Source organism: Exophiala oligosperma (assembly GCF_000835515.1).
Source record: "Exophiala oligosperma strain CBS 72588 unplaced genomic scaffold supercont1.22, whole genome shotgun sequence".
Classification (NCBI taxonomy): domain Eukaryota; kingdom Fungi; phylum Ascomycota; class Eurotiomycetes; order Chaetothyriales; family Herpotrichiellaceae; genus Exophiala; species Exophiala oligosperma.
Window position 1 is genome coordinate 7,239 of NW_015622839.1, and position 17,933 is coordinate 25,171.

Here is a 17,933-nt window from a genome sequence, read left to right on the forward strand (position 1 = left end):
GCTGCAAGGCAGACTCGAAGGATCTGACCACTTGCAATGTCGGCTAGAGTGTGACGCGTTTCTAATATTCACATTCTTGATGATACCAGGAAAAGCGAACAACTCGTAGGCTAATGTGATCTGAGCTGTTCACATGGCCCTACTTGCTTTTCCGCCTTCTCGATCCATGTAACATGTGAAACTCTTGCTCGGGCGTCCTCTTTGTGGCTTGACGGGCAGCCTTTCAAGCTTCTGGTCTAACCCGGTTACCAGGTAACTGACAGGACGCCCAAACTTTTAAGAGTGGTCGCCGTGGCGGCCATCGCGCAGGCATCAACTTTGACTAGCCTGTCAATTGGTGAGGCATCCGGGCTAGTGCGGCAGAGCTTGCAAAAGTTCTTAATACTGTAATGATTCATTCTGGGGCCCTGTCAGTGTTTGCTCCCGTACAGCATCGCAGCATATTCGCAAGGGCTGACTGTTATTGGTCCTCGCTACAGCCACATTAAGCAAATACTATCCCCTCTCGACAAACATTTCTTGTCACATACTACACTCGTGAAACCATGTGCTGGTGAAGATCAGCTCAACCCGAGAGTAAGACTCATCAAGTCTCGGATCCTTTTGCCCTGTGTGGAAGGCGTGGGCCAACATTAACACCTTGAACACGGTCTGACCATCTGATGGTTTGGCCTACGTATTAATTGGTTCTCGCTGATCCAGCTTGGCGAGGTACGACCAAGACGTTGGTGTCGCGTAGGCACTAAGTTTCGAACCCCTTATGTCACTCGCATCGAATGGCCCAAAGGGCTCCGCGCTACTATGTCTTCCAGTATCAAAGACGCGATTCGTCCAGCCTTCTCTTACTCTCAAAAGTTACGAGTTTATCATTAAGGTATAGATATTCAGGCGTGATCTTTTCTCTCAAATTCACATTACTGACTAATTAGCATTGAGTTTCTCTAGCTCTTCGCTGGCTTTTTGTTTATTTTGGCCTTCATCATGGAATCACCTTTCTTCCGAGTTCAGTGGAGTAGGCTACTATGGTGTCCCCCTACGGTGACCTTCAAAGACACTCTCTACGATAGTATCTCACGACTGGGAACATTTCGGCCTACTCCACCTCCGTCCGCAGCGATTCTCATTCATGACGCCATTAATATTTTGGTCGATATCCGACGTTTCAGTATGCTTCCAACACCTCACATCGATAATGTTATGAACGAAGCACAAATGGTCGCAAAGCAGTTCACTTCCCAGTGGAAAGCAAACCAGATCATGAAATCGCAAACGGCAGAAGTCTATACAATCGGCGCGACGGCACGTACCTTTTGGAGGGTAATTCTATGTCAACTTGCTGGAGCCAGGGCATTCTCACACTATTCTGCCGATGAGATTGTGATCAGTATCACGCCCCACGACGGTCAACCTATCAACTATACCTGGGACCAGGTTACGCAGGCATACAAGAAGTTTTCACCAACAACGCCCCCAGATAGTCCCTCTGAAGGTTCTGCATACGTAGAACTATAGATCGAGGATGCGGGCTACTAGCAGGCAAGGAGGCAGCAATCCTGTCGTCTTGAATCTAACGAAAGATTCAATTGAGGCCTGGGATTGGCATATTTGTGTAGAGTAGGGGTTTGCAGCTGGCGGACATGACTGCCTGTGGAGGGCACAAGTGGGACATGACTTTACACCGTGGACCGTTGCGAAGATAAGGATCGGAGTCAAGTGTTCGATCTTTCTCGACTCTGATACCGATTGTATGGGACTACCTGACTCAGTTGACCATAGTTTCGATCATCTTTTGCGGGCAGTGATTGAGGCAGAAACTGGAGTCATGGCCTTCCGACCGGTGAGGCCTTCGCCTGGCGCTATGCGAACTTCTCGACGTCCCTACTTACCAATGACGGTCCTGAATATGGCAAAATCTGTTGCCACGCTCGCGAACTTTTCTGTCCGTCCCAGGTTGCAGATTTTAAAGTGAATGGCTGGAAGGTAACAGCATCAGTCCTTTGCCTCGTAATGCCCGGGGTCGGTATGCAGGGTCAACAAATGCTTGTAGAGATGCTCTCCACAGCTTCCCATGCTGAATGGAGGGGCTCATGAACTTGGGACATAATCATTGTTACTCAGTGGTGATGATTATGAGAACGTAGGATGTGTCAGTAACTAGCCCTAAGTTAAAATATTCACAACAAAGAAAGGCTAGTAGGCCGTAACTTGATGGCTGTACGGTAAAACGAAGATTGAGCAGCCTCGTAAGAGTGCATGGCTGTTGATGAGTTTCTGAAGGAGGCATTGGTGCTGTATTTGGTTTGCTAGTGTCTGGATGATATGGCTGGATGGGACTTTCTTAGGTTCTAGGTATGAGCTGGGATTTCATAGGCTGTCTCTCGCTTTTGTTGGCAGGCGTCGCGATGACATTGAAGGTTTGATTGTTCAGTGCATAGCGGAAGACACAGCCGAAGTTATGAAGTCCATTGTCTCCCAGGAAGCATAGCTTGGCCTCGCCGCGTTTGCAGAGAGTATCATTATTCATCACAAAGCCAACCGCGTTACAGCTCTCACGTGATTTACACTCTCGACCAAAAATGAAAGTCACGTGCGATGACCCAGGCAAGAGATCGCGACGAAGCGGGACGAGGCTAGACACGTGATAGTATTACCACGAAGCCGCTGTGGTAACTATGCGCCTCGAAACCTGTGGTTTTTGGACAATCAGTCAGCTTCAGACAAGTAAGCCCCGTGCCCCTGTTGCATCCACATCCACTCAGGATGATTTAGTATTCGGCGACCCGCTACACCTTCCCACAAGGCTCTCGTGGTTGCCTAAACCCTGTAGGCTCTGGCCTGACTCACACCTAGGGCTCCGAAATGAATAAACGAATATGAATATGGGCCATATTCATATTCGCCTATGCGAATACGAATAAAGTGAATACTTATTCACGCGAATATGGGCAATATTCATATTCGTATTCACATTATTCACTTCATGTTCGGCAGATAGTTGATCCGTTCCGGCCACCAAACGACGACGTTGATTCTTGACCCTTGTAAGCTTGCAAATGTCATAATCTACCCAGAGAAGCTTGCGTCGTGCTCCACAACCGCTTTCCAACATGTTGAGTGTCCGGCCTCCATCGTTTTGCGCAGTTCAGAGCGGTTGAAGGTCGATGCGGATTTCACGCGAGTAAACTCATCTCAAATTGATGTATTTATATCCGTAACCTGAACCAATTCACCTACACCGAATCAATTACGAGGCGCGGAGGCGACTTGATGCACTTGCAATGGCCCAAAAGCAGCATACATGCCGTACAGGAGAGGCTGCGCGTAGTGCGCCCTTCAAACACGCTCCGGAGGGCTCGAAAGTTCCTGGTACGCGAACTTGTTTATTTCAAAGCCTTTCTGGCTTAGTTGGAGCGCGATTCTTCTCGATAGGCATACTTCTCATGCCAGATGGATCTGACCGTCTGCTATTGCTGTATGCCGTGAGCAAACAGCTCACGTATTGGAAGACATGGCCGTGGCTCTCGGTGAGTTTCGCGTGACGCGGAATCTACCTCGCAAAGACTATCTGGCCCTTAACAACGGGCTCGACAGGTCGCTTTTGCCTTCCTCGCCGGTCCTTGAGCAAAGCACTGTCTCAGACACGCAAGAATACGATGACGGTGAAGGGCCACTGCCAGCCGAGTCGCTCTCGCAGGTGTCCGGTGGCTTCCCAACGGTTCTCACATCAGAATCTGAAGAACTTTGTCTGTCGACAGGCCCGAGCGCTGTAGAGTCCGCGGCGAAGAGGCGAAAAATGCATACTAGCTGGACTCAAGACCATTTTTGGATCACCGAACTTGACGTACAGTGGAGCAAAAGAGGCCGGCTTCCACAGAATGATCGCTTGCTCGTCTGCAAGCGGTGTAGCTGGTCGTCCTCCGACTCGTCTCGCCACGGCACGACTTCAAATTTGCTCACTCATCTTCGCACACGCCATCGCATTGGGCCGGGTTCAGCGTCGAGAGAAAGCCCGGCTCGAGGCCCTTTAGACCGCATGTTGTGTTCCAGGCAGGAGGGCAATAGCCTTGAGCAAGCACTGGTGCGATGGGTCGTTCAGACAAGACAACCTTTCACCACGGTTGAGCACTCGAGCTTCAAGGCGATCTTTGACGCTGCAGGAGTCCAGCTGCCCCTGAGATGTGCCGACACTCTCCGTGACCGTGTCAAGAATGAGTTTGAAGATTATCGTCAGAGATTGAGGTGTGAGCTTGCTCAAACCTGTGACAGTATTGCCATCGCTCTCGACACATGGACGTCTGAGCACCAGTTAAGTATTATCGCGGTAATTGGGCATTGGATCACGCCGAGCTTTGAACGACGGGCAGCGCTACTGGATTTCGTCGAGCTTTCTGGACCACATTCGGGCGAGAATATGGCGGCGGCGGTCATCGAGATGCTCCATGAGCTCGATATTGCGCCCAAGCTCCTCACCATCACTGGTGACAACGCCGGCAATAATGGAACCATGTGCGATGCGCTCTATGCAGAGCTGTCGAAAGTCTACGATGACGAGGATAGTGATTTTCGCTTGCGGCCGCTGATGCGGTTCCACGGCCGCGCAAGCTTTATTCGATGCCTTGCGCACATCATCAATCTTATCTGCAAGGACATCTTGACGCAATTGGGGGTGGGATCGATGAGAGAGGCGAAGGCCACGCTGGATCATGTGAGTGCAATAAAAAGCCGGTGGCCCGCAGAGCCGAGCGCGGATGTGCTCATAGGGAAGAATGATGTTGTGAAGATCCGCATGCTTGTGCTGTGGATAGCTCGGAGCCCCCAGCGCCTGCAGGACTGGCGAGAGGTTTCGCCTCGAAAGGTCATTAGCTATGATGTTGAGACTCGCTGGAATTCGACATACACAATGATCGCAGACGCGCTCCGATTACGGAAGGAATTGACCCAATACATCCGGACCCACCCAGAGATCGAGAATCTGCTGCCGTCTGAAGAGGATTGGCTGCTATTAGGACAAATTGAAAGTGTCCTGAAGCCTTTCTGGGAATACACCAATGTCGTCTCTTCAGACATGCCTGCCATCGCCGACAGTCTAGCGATATACTGGAGTCTTGATGATCTACTGACGGATATCAGCACCGCGCAGGGCGACTTCCAGAACATCCATGCCTCAGTCCAAGAGGCCGTTCGACACGCTCTAGAGAAGGCCGAGAAGTTCATTCGCAAAATGGACGAGAATGTCTTATACTATGTGGCGACCGTCTTGGATCCGCGTATCAAGACGTCATTGATCGCAGCGCACATGAACAGTGTCGATGCGACGTTGATCGTGTCACAGGTCCGAGAATTTCTCAAGACCGAATATCCATTTCGTTTCAGTCTTCAACCTGAGCCTCAGCAACCGCCAGGGATGCCAGATTCGTTGTGGAAAACTTTGAAACGGTTACAGCCGGGAGTCGGGGTCCAGATGTCCGACATCGACCGGTATCTTGATTCGGCCGTGGTTAGCTGGTCACAGAGCTGTGTAGAGGATGGCAACGCTGACTGGGCGCTCAAGTGGTGGAAGGCCAATGCCTTCGAGTTCCCGTCAATGGCACGCGCAGCCCGTGACTATTTGGCGGTTCCCGCTACCGAGGTCGGCGTGGAACGCGTGTTTAGTGGAGCTAGAGACGTCCTAGGTCTCCGACGGCAGTCGATGAGCGCTGACACCATGCGCTCGTTGGTCCTGCTTAAGGGCCACTATGATTCTCGCATGTAGATATGAGAAAAAAAAGGGAAGTGTAAACTGGTGGAGCAGGAGACATGATTTGCCGTAGAGTTAATTGGACTGGGACAGACTCTTTTAGATTCACACCCAACTCGACGGCGACGGCGACGGCGAGGATTGAATGAGGATGCGACACGACAGAAATCTGGTTATTTTCCATCCAGAAAATGAGGAGCATCCAACCCTCCCTGCGACCCACATGTGTGAATATTCGTGAATATTCACGAATATTGCGAATACGAATAGAGTCCATATTCGTATTCACATTTATTCGCCAAGACTTATTCATATTCATCTTTATTCGTGAATATTCACATTATTCGTATTCATTTCGGAGCCCTAGTCACAAGACAGCACCCGACCTCAACGACATTGAGCTGCTTGGACTCCTGAAGACGACCGTTCGCGCTGTCTAATATGGAAGAGGAGGACGACCTTGTCCAATTGGCGGTGGGTGACTTGTGGATGAATGCTATCAAATTTGATCCATTCGACCTTGTTGGACTTGCCCCAACAGCGGACTTGACGTAGGAACTCTATGAGAGACGACTTAAAGAATTGTCGCGGACCCTCCACCGGGACAAGATAAGCCTGTTCTACGGCTAGGATGGAAGAGTTATTCTCGGTGATCTTCCATGGCCGCGGCAACACCACGTCAATCTTCTCCGAGGCTACATGTCCAATCTTTCCGAAGAAGGACGAGAAATTAGCTTCACGAGAATGAAGCACTTCTGGCGCCAGTACAGCGGATTATCCTGGAATGCGAGCGCATTGATTGCACATGAACCTGTTGCGGTTGTACTTCAACCCGATCTCCAATACTACCGTTGAGCTCTTTGGCCAAGAAAGCATGTCGCTGGCTGGCGGAGATCAGTGAAGCTGCGATCAGAATGGGAGACCAATTCAACTCATAAGGTGACAGCTCTACCTAGGAAGAGATCGATGATGGTGTCCTGGATGACTCGGGTGCATGTAAGAATGAGAGAGGAAGAAAATTGTTCCCAGATATCAAGGCATACTCTCCTTCCAATAATCCGCGACACAACCTTAAACATTCTGGGGACAATGCCTCATCAGGGCGACCGCGGGCCCATCACCAGCACATGACTTCCATCACCCCACGGATTCTGATGACACGGCGAACCTGCATGCAAGAATGAGCCACAAGTCCTCTTACATTGGCGCACCAGAACTTTATGTCAATAGTCCACAAAGCAGGCGCGAAAACTCCGCCCAACACCCTATCCTCTTAGCACCACGCCGCCGTAGGTGGGATCCCCGCATGGCAGCTCGCCCTGGCCAGCAAACTTCACTTGCACGGTTCAGACCGAGAATGATCCAAGAGAGGAATCCATGATCAATCGTATCTATCATGATGAGACAGGATTCTTCAACCAAGTTCTGCACCCATTCGAGTATCGAGATACTAAGATCAACATTGTGCGGGTCACATTGGCAGACGTCTTTGTGGTACGGCGCTAGCGGCGACAGGAACACCAGCAGCTGTCTACGCATCATGGACCGCCAAAGGTTTTAGCTTCCACGTGCTTGGACGAAGTCCCAGTGACAACAAGATGTCACTGCTGAGAACCGCGTTAGGCCGGTCGGAGCGTTCGGTACCGTTCGAAGAGATACACCTGGAAGGTGGTTAGGTTGGCGCTACTGAAGACTGGATTCGCTTTCGAACCTGGGAATTGCAGCCGCGAGCAACACGAAAATTGTTGTAAATTAGCTGACTCCGCTATCGTCGCCTTTACTGCGTTAGATGAATATTGTTCCTTAACATCACCGCCTTCTCATGATAACAATTCTCTTTGAAGTCGGGTTCTGCGTCGACCGAAAGGCTCCTTGTTCCCTCTCAGAGATTCCCCAGGTCAACTCTTCTCATCAATACCGCTTTGGGAAATCCAAAAAGATTTCCATCTGATCCAATAGGGCGTCACGCCGCCGTGCTCTCCAATATTTGACGTACAGGTGAGAAACAGATTACCTAGATCCTCAGCTTGATACTGGAGTGTGTGAGGGTTGAGTATTAAAGACCGGATCATGGCATTTTTGTAAGATATGTTTAATACCACATACGGAGTACGATGCTTCGGACCCAACAAAGGATCACAAAGTTGAGTCTGAAGCCAAAATTACACTAGCTGGGCCTACTTCTGTGTCTTTCCAAGTCTTGCTAACGAGGCTGACCCTCTACTCGGTTCACCTTCCCACCCCCAAGGCCTCTTAGCTTGTCATGCTTTTCGACTTGTACCACAACCCCGACGCCCGCAGCCATGACCACACAATCTCTCAGCTCAACTGCAATTCTACAGTACCGCTCCATGCACCAGCACTCCGAATCAGTATCATGTCTTTATGGAAATGGGACACAAGAAGAAATACCGTCAACCATGCCGAAAGTTGAGAATACATTTCTGCCTCTTGGGTGCAATTCTGGTGTCTTCAAACACTATTTGTTGGCCCGGACTATGCACGGTGTGGATCAGCCTCCTTTCTCGCCGCCCATGTTGCCGCCGTGCCACGAGGAAGCAAGTTACGTGACTCGAGGTCCTGGAGCACGTTGACAACCCATTTTTGACAATACTGCGGAGGAATCCGTTGGGCAGCAGATTTCAGCTTGTTTGTGTCGCTGGAGGATATTGTGCCGATCAGGGTCTTTTGTGAGATGCCATGGCTGTTAACCCTCTTGTTTGCTTGAATTTGGACTTGATATGGAGTTCCTTGTGTGGGTCCTCCCGTAACGTGATACCAGGTGCATCGATCACTGCCCTCGGGAACGGCAAGGATTATCCAATGGAGAGGGTCATTGCCGCGGCGTTGACCAAAAGCAACATAGACTTTGACTCTGGTGGTCATGGGAAGGATGAGTGATTTGTCCTGAGATAAGGAAACAAGTACGGATATTGATGGACGAGATTCTGGCCGCAAGATACTTGATACAAAGAGAGGTTGGATGTTGGTTCTTTGAGCTTGGATTAAACTCCCAATCCTATTCTCTGCAAATTTTCATACCTTGCAACTCAACTCCATTTATACCTGTTACCAGGTTTCCGTTCTTGGATACCCGAAAATAAAACCTGCGCTTCGCTGTCCTGGCCAGACCATGTTTGGCGGCAACAGATACGTATCCCAGCGCTTAAGAGGTGAGACTCCTGATGTGACACCACATGAGTTTCAGAGATCGTCAGACCTGATTTAGAAGCATGTGGCGCTTATAGTATTTACATCCTAGACTGATCTGATCTAAGACGTGTCTACTTGACGCACCACGATTCAGGACTCCGCCCATTTTGTTTTTGTGTACGTCAGCATCTGGAGCCGAAACTGTCGAAAACAGACGCTAAACCAAAAGCAGCTCAATTCAGGTTACCGTTCTCCAGTTCTGGTCAATAGCGAGATTCAACAATTCTCTTTTCCTCTGGACTTCTGGCAATTTTTCGACCCCGAGTTCCAAAATGCCTTCATAAATCCTTTTGTTAGAATTAAACAACTTCAATCGTGGAGGCCATCTCACAATACCCGAAGACATGATGCAGGATCGAACAATTTCTTCCGATGAATTGTCTGAAGCACGACGCTTAGCAGATTTCTGTCCGGTCTTCAAGGTCGATGAAACCACTGTCGTCAAGTCAGGAGACTCGGTCCGTTTCGCCGAAGCAGCTGCATTGAAGTTAGTCCGCGAACGTACGAGCATTCCTGTGCCGGAAGTTTATAATGTATACAAAGACGAAGCGTCTGGACATGTTCGAATTATTATGGAATTTATTCAGGGAGATGTTCTTGACAGAGTCTGGGACCAATTTGACGGAAATCAGAAAGACGAAGTCATCCAACAACTGCATGGGTTTTTTGCTCAGCTGCGGAACATTAAGGGCACAACCATCGGCTCTGTCGACGGCACAGCTTGCGAGGATCAACTGTTCACTGACGAAATCGGTGCTTACGGTCCTTATGAGGATGAACCGGAATTCAACAATGGGATGATAACAGCCATGGAAAGGTCACAACAAGGAGCTTGGGTCGTTACCATCTCAGATATCATACGCAACACTTTGAGAAATCACGAAATTGTCATGAGTCACGGGGATATTTCTCCAAGAAATATCATCGTTCGCGGAACAAAAGTTGTTGCTATTCTTGATTGGGAGATGTCTGGGTTCTACCCTGAATACTGGGATTACGTGAAGAGCCTCTACAAACCGGCCTGGGAGAGTGGCTGGATCAAGGACAAGGTCGCGGATAAGATCCTGCGCCCTTATTATAGTGAACTAGCAGTGATGTTACATGTTCATAACATCACTTGGTGAGAAGCTTGGTCCCGCGTTTAGAGACGTATAAAACTGTGCATAGATTAATTGGTGAAACACAGAACTTTTCGGCCTCTATCCAAGTTTGACCAGTAAAGGTGGCGGCTATCTTGTCACTAACCTCGAAGGTTGAGCAGCTTATCAACGCTCTGCTAGGCATTGCTAGTCTTCTTCATAGATGTTCTGCCGCGTTCTTCGTGATCGATAGAAGTCACATAGCCTTACAGAAGGCTTGGCTCACAAGTTTGAATACGCCCCAAGTTCGCTTTGATTATAGTTAGTTTCCCCGCGAGGAAATCCACAATATCATCGATCTCATCCGGAATCTTGTACCAGTGGCCAAGCTTTGAATAGAGGCGCCACGTAACATCCATACCCAATTCTGTGAGAGCATTAGCAGCTTCCTCTCCAAGGCTGCAATTTATTTTCAGGTCTTCCCTCCCATGTCCAAGGAATACTGGGGTTGCGAGGCTTGAGTTCTGGCGATTATGACTTGAACGCTTGGTGTCGATTTTACCCATAGATACGATATCCCTCACGAGATTAATGACCTGAATGGGCGGGCTTTCGTCGTTCCCGTCATTGTCACTGTCTTCAACAAACACAGGAACTTCATCTTCCTCATTTTCACTGCTGGGACCATCGTAGCTGACAAGCTCCATCATGTCCTTACAGAACGGAAGCCAACCGCTGAGACCGATGAAGCACCCAATGGAAAAATCCAAGCTCAATAATACAAATAGTGCCATGGCACAGCCTTGGCTCAAGCCCCCTAAAATAATGTTTTGAAGAGGGACCGTATCCGCTTCTTGTCTCAAGATCGACCAAATATGCTTCGCTGACTCGGTGAGACCGTCAATCTGCAGCTCTCTGCGTTTGGATGGATCATGTAAAGATGCTATATCGAACCATTGGCTTATTGTCGCCCGTTTGAATGCTGATGATCGCCGTTTTTGAGCGGTAGGAAAAACAAACCTCATCCCAGGAAATGAGTCGGCGAGGCTTTGACCGCTAGATGAGACACCGGAGCGCAGCAGCTCCCTTCCGAATGTTTCGCCCTTGCTTCCAAGACCGTGAAGGAGTATGGCGGTGTGGGTATGTTCGGATATTGATTGTATAACAAAAGAATCTGGAAATGTTTTCCCAGCCATGCTTGGGGTTTGAGATGCCATGGGTTGAGGTTGATTTATCATTATGACGCGTGAAAGCAAAGGGCAAGAAGATGCCTCCAAAAGCGGCGTCAACGATAGCCAGATTCGAACGACCACAGTGCTCTCTGGTCTTACGTACAATTTAGGGGTCAGCCCCAACCCTTTACTTCAGATTAATTATCTTCCTGCTGCTACAACCACAATGTATGGTGATCATGTGATGTTGCGCTGATCTTGCTGGACATCTAGGCCGACCTCCCAAATTAAGGGTTTTTGTTTCCAAATTCATATACTGACCCAGTCGCCGTAAGAGTTGAATTGTTGTGCAGCGTCCGACTATAAGCAGAGATGTCCCTGCCTACAATCCTAATATTAGTTCTGTTTCTATGTGCGTGACAGGCCCTTCCAGTTGGATCCCTGGTCACGTGATGTGCAGCCTCCTGCCTTGTGATGATTGTCGGAGGACTTGTCATTACTAAGGGGTCCAAGGGGACGTCAGACTATATAGGTTTCGAAGGGTGTACCGGGTTATACCGGGGCACTTCGTAATAATACAATCACGTGGCCAGAGGCCTTCGAAGCGTGTCGAGACGATACGCTTCGACGCAGTCTTTACAAGTCTTGGCACGCAAAATGTCACACATGAGCGTAGTTGTGGTCACGTGATCTATGTAGTGTATTCCTCGGACAGGGACCTAGCTCTTACTTCCTCCCATTAATAGGCAGTCCTCGAGAAAACCTTAAGTGTGTTAACAGTCAATTTGATGATAAGGTTAACACGCAGTTAGATGTCGGCAAGTACTTTAGTTATGTCAAGATATCGTGGATGTCAGCATGCAAGACTATTGGCACCCCCAGAAGGCATTAAACAATGTTCTGCTGGCGGCAAGGGTCGAGATATTACGTCTTTAACTAGACAGTTCGATAATTTGGTTGATCAGGCTTGAACTAGGAGGCTTCGCAATGTGAAACGTGATCTGAAGAGGGGATGGCACAAAGCTAACGCGGAATATTATTCTCTGGAGGCAGATATGCCGTGCGCCAGACAGAGGTCTGTCAAATCGCTCATGTCATGGATTCACCGTGATCAATTGGATGGATGTCTCTAATCTCGGAAATGGCCTGAACTCGTCTTGCTTTACACACTGGATCTGTATCGGCATACTCTTCCCCTAGGTTCATAATAGTGTTCCAGGAAGCTTGATTTGGAGTCTGCGATCTTTTCCCTTCTTGATAGGAAAATCGGATCTGACAATGTTGTAAGTTGTGTCGCTGGCTAGTGGCCGTAGCCGGGGTGGTTGGAAAAAGAGCGAATACAAGTCTTTCTCCACTTCGATGGCGGCCTCGTGGAATCAGGTCCTGCATCCTGGTGGGTTTTTGGTCGTGTCGTGTGGTTGTGATACCTGCCGGACGATTTATACCACTGAAAGAGGTGGTCCAATTACTGCATTCGAGAAACAGATGCTTGGCATTGAAGAGCTACGGGTGCACCGGTTTCTTGGAGAATATGGTAAGGTAGGTGGTGTCGGAGATAAGCTTTCCCATGTTGTTTACGCGAAGTTGCGCGACGCGTCTACCACACACCTCACACTCTCACACTCTCACACTCTCACACTCTCACACTCTCGACACATGAGCGGACCGAAAATCATGTCGCCAGTCGATAGTTCGACCCTGAGCTTAAACGATGTTGGCTCTACACAGCAGGACGATGTCTTTCTGTGCACGCAATTACAGTACCTAAGCTCAAGGCACGGTCGACACTTAGAAAGGACTCACAGAAATATTCGCACCGCGGTCGAGTATCTGAAAGGCAAGAGAGCAGCACGAAAGTTCGTGAAGACATGTTGGCAAAGGGCATTGGCCATCTCCCCGCAAGCTTTCATGTTCCTGAGTGCATCATTCACACATCACCACCTTCTGAGGAGAGGACAATACGCCTGTCAACAACTGATCGATCTCCTGAAGAGAAATCAGAGCATGATTGATCAGCATTCAGAGTTATCATCCCTCAGTGCACAGTTTCTGAATGATCTCAAACAGCTAGCTCAGGCTGACGTTTCTGAAAATCCAAAATACACCCGTAGTTCACGTCGACCAGTACCCCGAACAGAGAACCTCACAAGGGCTCAAGAAGAGCTGTTGGCGCCATACGAGCCACCTACACATGATGATGAGCCTGCTGTTGCACCGTGGCTGGACTACTTCCGCAAGGAGCCAGCATTTCTGATACATCTGGACCTTACTTTTGACTACTTGAAGCTGAGACTGCTGACATCTGCTACGGAAGATCTGCGTACTTTATGGAGAACACACACAACAGGTCTACCGACGATCGTGCCGGCCGCGGCATGCTGGCGAGGAGATCCGCCAACATTTGAACAGCTCTGGGTCGAAATGTCGAAGATCAAAGTAAACGGTGTGTTATGTAGAAATTGAACTGAGTCGCGAGAATGCTAAGGGACAAGATCTTCGGGTCTACGAACAGGGTGAGCAGTCAGCCAATGCCGCACTCGCGTTCTGTCAGATGGCGAGACCGAATCGAGACAATCCCATTTGCATCATCGGGATGGAGCTTCCCGCGTTGGTACGATGCCGAGCGTTTGGGGGATGTGCTCAACTTCATCAGCGAGCGACGACGTACCTGGAACAGCACACGGTATTCAACATGACGCCGAAATTCTCGTTCGTCGACTTGCATATAGGTATGGCCACTTGTCATCGATCGAGGGCTCGGATATTGACCAACACAACAGACTACGGTAAAGATGGCATCTCTGCTACCCTACACGATTGCGAAAAGGTGTGGGTGATGTATCCTCCAACGCCTCGCAACCTGCAGTGGATGGCTGAACACCGGGGCCAGCAAGCCAAACTGGCACAGGGGATGGGAGTTTTGGACGGGGGTGTAGTAGCGCACACCACTTTGGCGGAGGCGGTCTACCTACCGGCAGGATGCTTGCATGCTGTCTTCACCCTTGTCGGTGGGTTCCTGGTCTCGATCGATTGTACCACTCAGAGGTCAGTATGGCCGTTTGCACAATACCTCCGATACAACATGCAAGCCGAACTAGGAGCCACCGAGGAGCGAAACTGCTATTTTCTCTTCCTGCAATCTCTCGACGTGGCCTTGCAGAACGCTGGGGAGAGGGATGCCTTCCGTGCATGGGTCGAGGTCGAAGACGTCCTCCAGATCAAGAGGAAGAACGACCGAGGGTGGGTTCGAGCGGCACGAAAGGTGTGGGATGATTACCTGCAGGCTGATCCGATCATTGATGTTGAATGTCCCTGCCAGGGCGCAGTCGGCTCTTGCTTCCTTGAGCATCTAAAGGACCGACATTTACGTTGGCTATTCAATGACATGGCTGAGAGCCCTACTGTGGCCAACTCAGGCGCTGAATCTAGGAGCAAGGTCATCAGGAGGCGACTGAAGAGAGGCAAATCGCACTTGGACGAATGATCGCCTAGAAGCTGAGAGGGAACAGAGAGCAGACAGAGCAGAATTGCAAAATTTCTTAAGATGTCTTCAATTTCCAACTACGTTCCCACGATACTGTCGCTTAAAATTAACACCTCGGGGAATGGAAGTCAAGCCTGTCGAGATGACATCCGCATTGACCACAATCTTGGGCTGAGGCCAAATAGACAGACATTACCAACGAAATGACATTCGTTGGAAGCTGTTTCTCCTTCCCAACCTACACAACTCCATCTGACCTCGAAAGATAATACCAGGGTGTACTAGAGGCAGTCGGAACCCGGCTGGCAGCGACGCTGATCGCTGCACAACCAAAATCCATGTAGCGTCCTATTCTGAGATCTAGCACACACGTCTCCCATAGCTACTCGAAACGATGCCATCAGAGAAACCCACTAGTAAGACGAAGCTAGATGAGAGCACGGAACTTGCTTGGTTACACGCTTCAAGCTCTGCTTGCCACAAGTTACTCAAGGCTGCAGCTCACGATCTCGATGACGTTTCGTCAAGGGTTTTGCGTATGGATTGCACTATCCGTAAATCGAATTGAAACTTCTGTCGAACTTCGTCTTCGATTACAATTGAGTCCACGATCGGAGCATATGAGAGCAAGTTGCAACACTCAAACAAACGATCTCCGAGCTCTGCAACAGGTTCTCGCAGGACTAAAAAGAAGTCCCGCGGTGTGATGGAGAACGGACCAGGAACCGGAAAAGAAACCCCCGCGTCTCATGCGAGGTTGTCATCAATATTGTACTGAATTGAGATCGCACCAAGATGTCAATGACCTCTCTTTCAACCTCCTTTGACGAGTGTGGTAGGTATGTAACCAAAATTGGACCTGATTAACAATTGGGGCTTCCCGAAGGTCCTTACGGAAGCCATCTACCTCTTCAAGATGTCAAGTAGATGGCGATGAGACAATGCCACTGCACCACTGCACCACTAAAGCTCAGGAGGCGCCTGGAAGATACATTTGTATTATGGTATTTTTCCGTTTGGGAAGGAGGGCTTTCTGCCTGGAGTAAGGAAGGAAAATATCAGGTTGGATCACACTTAGCATCCTTGTGCACCTCGAGCTACACTCCTTGTACACCAGAACATGTACAATATCGAAACACCATTTAATAGAAGTAATCAGACCCACAAACACAAAGATGAGCCGCTTCGTCATCTCCCCGAACGCTTAGCGCCTTCACCGACTCCTGTTGCTATTGGACCGATATGTAAAGACGTTCAGACGAGCGCAGTAGAGAGCCTGCCGTCCATCTTTCTCGCAATTCGTCCATTGCGAATCTGCCACGAAGATAGACTGACCCCCGTACTCGACGCACCATCCCGACTCTTCTTTATACCGCATCCGCTCTGGAGTAACTTCAACCATGGGGCGTGTTTGGCGACCTCGTCCCGAGCCCTGCACGCCTTGTGCTTGCCTGGGGAGTTCTGAAGGTCTCTTTATTGAAGATCTGTCCGTTCCACTGCGTGCGTGGAGAGTTGAATTCGACAGGCTTCCCTCCGCAGAGGGCCGGCCACTGCGTCTGGACGTCGATGCAGTTTTTAACGGTGGTGCCAAGGGCGGTCTGCTGACAGCCATAGGAGTTCCGGAGGCAGCGCGACCATCTCGTCCAATTGAAGAACCGTAGCTCGTGGATGACGCCACACTTGGTCTCAGGCGCTTGACTGGGGTCACCTCATTGCGAGCCAGCTCGTCTTCAGAGGTGTCCGATCCGGCAGCAATGACCGTCGAACGGGATGTGTGGCTGGTTGTGGAGCTGGTGTTCGGGGTGGGCGCGGGCATCTGGCGAGCCACCTGGTTGGCATGGGCAATGGAGCTTTCCCGCTCTGCCTTTGCTAGGTCTCGGTCGTTACGGTAGGCTATCGCGCCTTGCACGAACGTCTCTTTGTCGCTGGTCAGATCAAACCCTCTTATTTTGGTCATGTGATACTCTGGCTCCCCTGCAGGAGTGAGAGGCGCAGTGAGATGGTGCGCATAGGTCTGAAGATGGCCGTCTTGATAGGTAGCAGAAAAGCTTCGTGCTTTGTTGTCATATTCTGGCTCTTCAGCTTTGTAGTTCCGAAGTTCGTGTATAGCTCGAGCCCCAAATGCTCCGTCATGCATCGCTTGTCTTTTTGCCACATCCGCTCGACCTTGAGCGCTCTTGCCCTCGACAAAAAAGTTCGGAGCCGCCGGACGAGTTAGATCGACCGTCGATGGAATGATACAAGGTCCCAAGTCAGCACGAACCCGCGGATGGATGGTCGAGAGTGCCGCTCCGTGATAGACATCGGGGCTGGGGTCGCTGAGATCTTTGTCGAATGGTTTCAGGTTGCCCAATGGTAGACCCATCTCGAAACGATGGCCCGCCTCGTTTCCGGCGATGAAAGGGAGTAAGTTATGCATCCCCGTAGTCTCGCCGGACGCTCTTGCATTGGCCCGCTGAAAGGCTTCAAAATCTTCGTCAGTGAATTGCGACGGTGATAGAGATGCCCGAGGGCGGCGTTGTGCGGCCCGGATGTCACTCAGATTGGCCGGCTTTTGTGATAAACGTCCATCTGAATGCTCATATAGGCTGGGGTAGATGGCATTGTCGATCAGTTTTTGCTCAAAATTGCCGCTATACGGTGTCGTCTTAATAGAGGTGGTCTTAGTATGGTCACTTGACCTCGAGGAGGCTGAGGACCGTCTCCCGCTTTGAGAACGAGCATAACCGCTCATTCTGTCGGGGATCGGAGGAGGCAAGTTGGCAAGCTGTCACAAACTCTGGTCAGTCCCCAAGGCTCACGTCGGCATAGGTAGGACGTACCCCTCGAAGGTGTGATAGATCAGGCCCGCCACGTCGAGCAAATCTCTTGAGCTGTAGGCGAGCACGCCCTGTGGGATATTCGACCTTCGGTGGGAGTGTGCAGGGTGGCTGAACCTTCTCTTCAATGTTCCTACGGTCAAACTCTCGGAGAGCGCTGCGACTCAATCGAATCTTGGATAACGTGTCCCAGAAGCTGGGAGGACGATGACGAGGGAGGTCACGACTTTCCGAAAGAGGTTTTTGTTTCTTTGCTATCGGCTCCGGCTCGAGATCCTCGCGCGATTGTGAGGACCTTTGTCGCTTTCTCGACTTAGGTTCTTCGAGGGCGAACATGAGGGAAGAGTGAAAGGGCCGAGGAGAAAGGGTCGAGGAGGAAGGGGGAGGAGGCGGCCGCGAAGAAGGGCACGATATAGCGCGGCGGTTAGG

The 17,933-nt window shown here is 50.1% G+C and overlaps 4 protein-coding genes across 4 annotated transcripts; 2 read left to right on the forward strand and 2 right to left on the reverse strand.

Moving 5' to 3' along the window:
• Positions 1-9,294: 9,294 nt before the first annotated feature.
• PV06_11198 (uncharacterized protein) lies at positions 9,295-10,074 on the forward strand (the record flags this gene model as incomplete). Its single annotated transcript, XM_016412827.1, has 1 exon — positions 9,295-10,074. The coding sequence occupies one exon, from the start codon at positions 9,295-9,297 to the stop codon at positions 10,072-10,074; it is 780 nt and encodes a 259-aa protein (XP_016256760.1).
• Positions 10,075-10,100: 26 nt separating this feature from the next.
• PV06_11199 (uncharacterized protein) lies at positions 10,101-11,699 on the reverse strand. The gene has a single exon (XM_016412828.1). The coding sequence runs from the start codon at positions 11,265-11,267 to the stop codon at positions 10,296-10,298; it is 972 nt and encodes a 323-aa protein (XP_016256761.1). The 5' UTR covers positions 11,268-11,699; the 3' UTR covers positions 10,101-10,295.
• A 1,176-nt stretch (positions 11,700-12,875) lies between these two features.
• PV06_11200 (uncharacterized protein) lies at positions 12,876-14,717 on the forward strand (the record flags this gene model as incomplete). The annotated part of the gene is made up of 3 exons (XM_016412829.1): positions 12,876-13,644; positions 13,694-13,930; positions 13,982-14,717. The coding sequence occupies 3 exons, from the start codon at positions 12,876-12,878 to the stop codon at positions 14,683-14,685; spliced, it is 1,710 nt and encodes a 569-aa protein (XP_016256762.1). The 3' UTR covers positions 14,686-14,717.
• A 1,037-nt stretch (positions 14,718-15,754) lies between these two features.
• On the reverse strand, positions 15,755-17,933 carry PV06_11201 (uncharacterized protein). The gene is made up of 2 exons (XM_016412830.1): positions 17,508-17,933; positions 15,755-17,452 (listed from the first exon to the last, which is right to left on the reverse strand). Exons 1-2 carry the CDS (start codon positions 17,838-17,840, stop codon positions 15,899-15,901), a joined length of 1,887 nt encoding a protein of 628 aa, XP_016256763.1. The 5' UTR covers positions 17,841-17,933; the 3' UTR covers positions 15,755-15,898.

Excerpts from the sequence above, each read along its gene's own strand:
- PV06_11199 (XM_016412828.1), bottom strand. The coding sequence starts at position 11,267 with ATGATAAATCAACCTCAACCCATGGCATCTCAAACCCCAAGCATGGCT.
- PV06_11201 (XM_016412830.1), bottom strand. The coding sequence starts at position 17,840 with ATGTTCGCCCTCGAAGAACCTAAGTCGAGAAAGCGACAAAGGTCCTCA. Across the intron at positions 17,453-17,507 it reads ATCTATCACACCTTCGAGGG|CTTGCCAACTTGCCTCCTCC; the intron begins GTACGTCCTACC and ends AGTTTGTGACAG.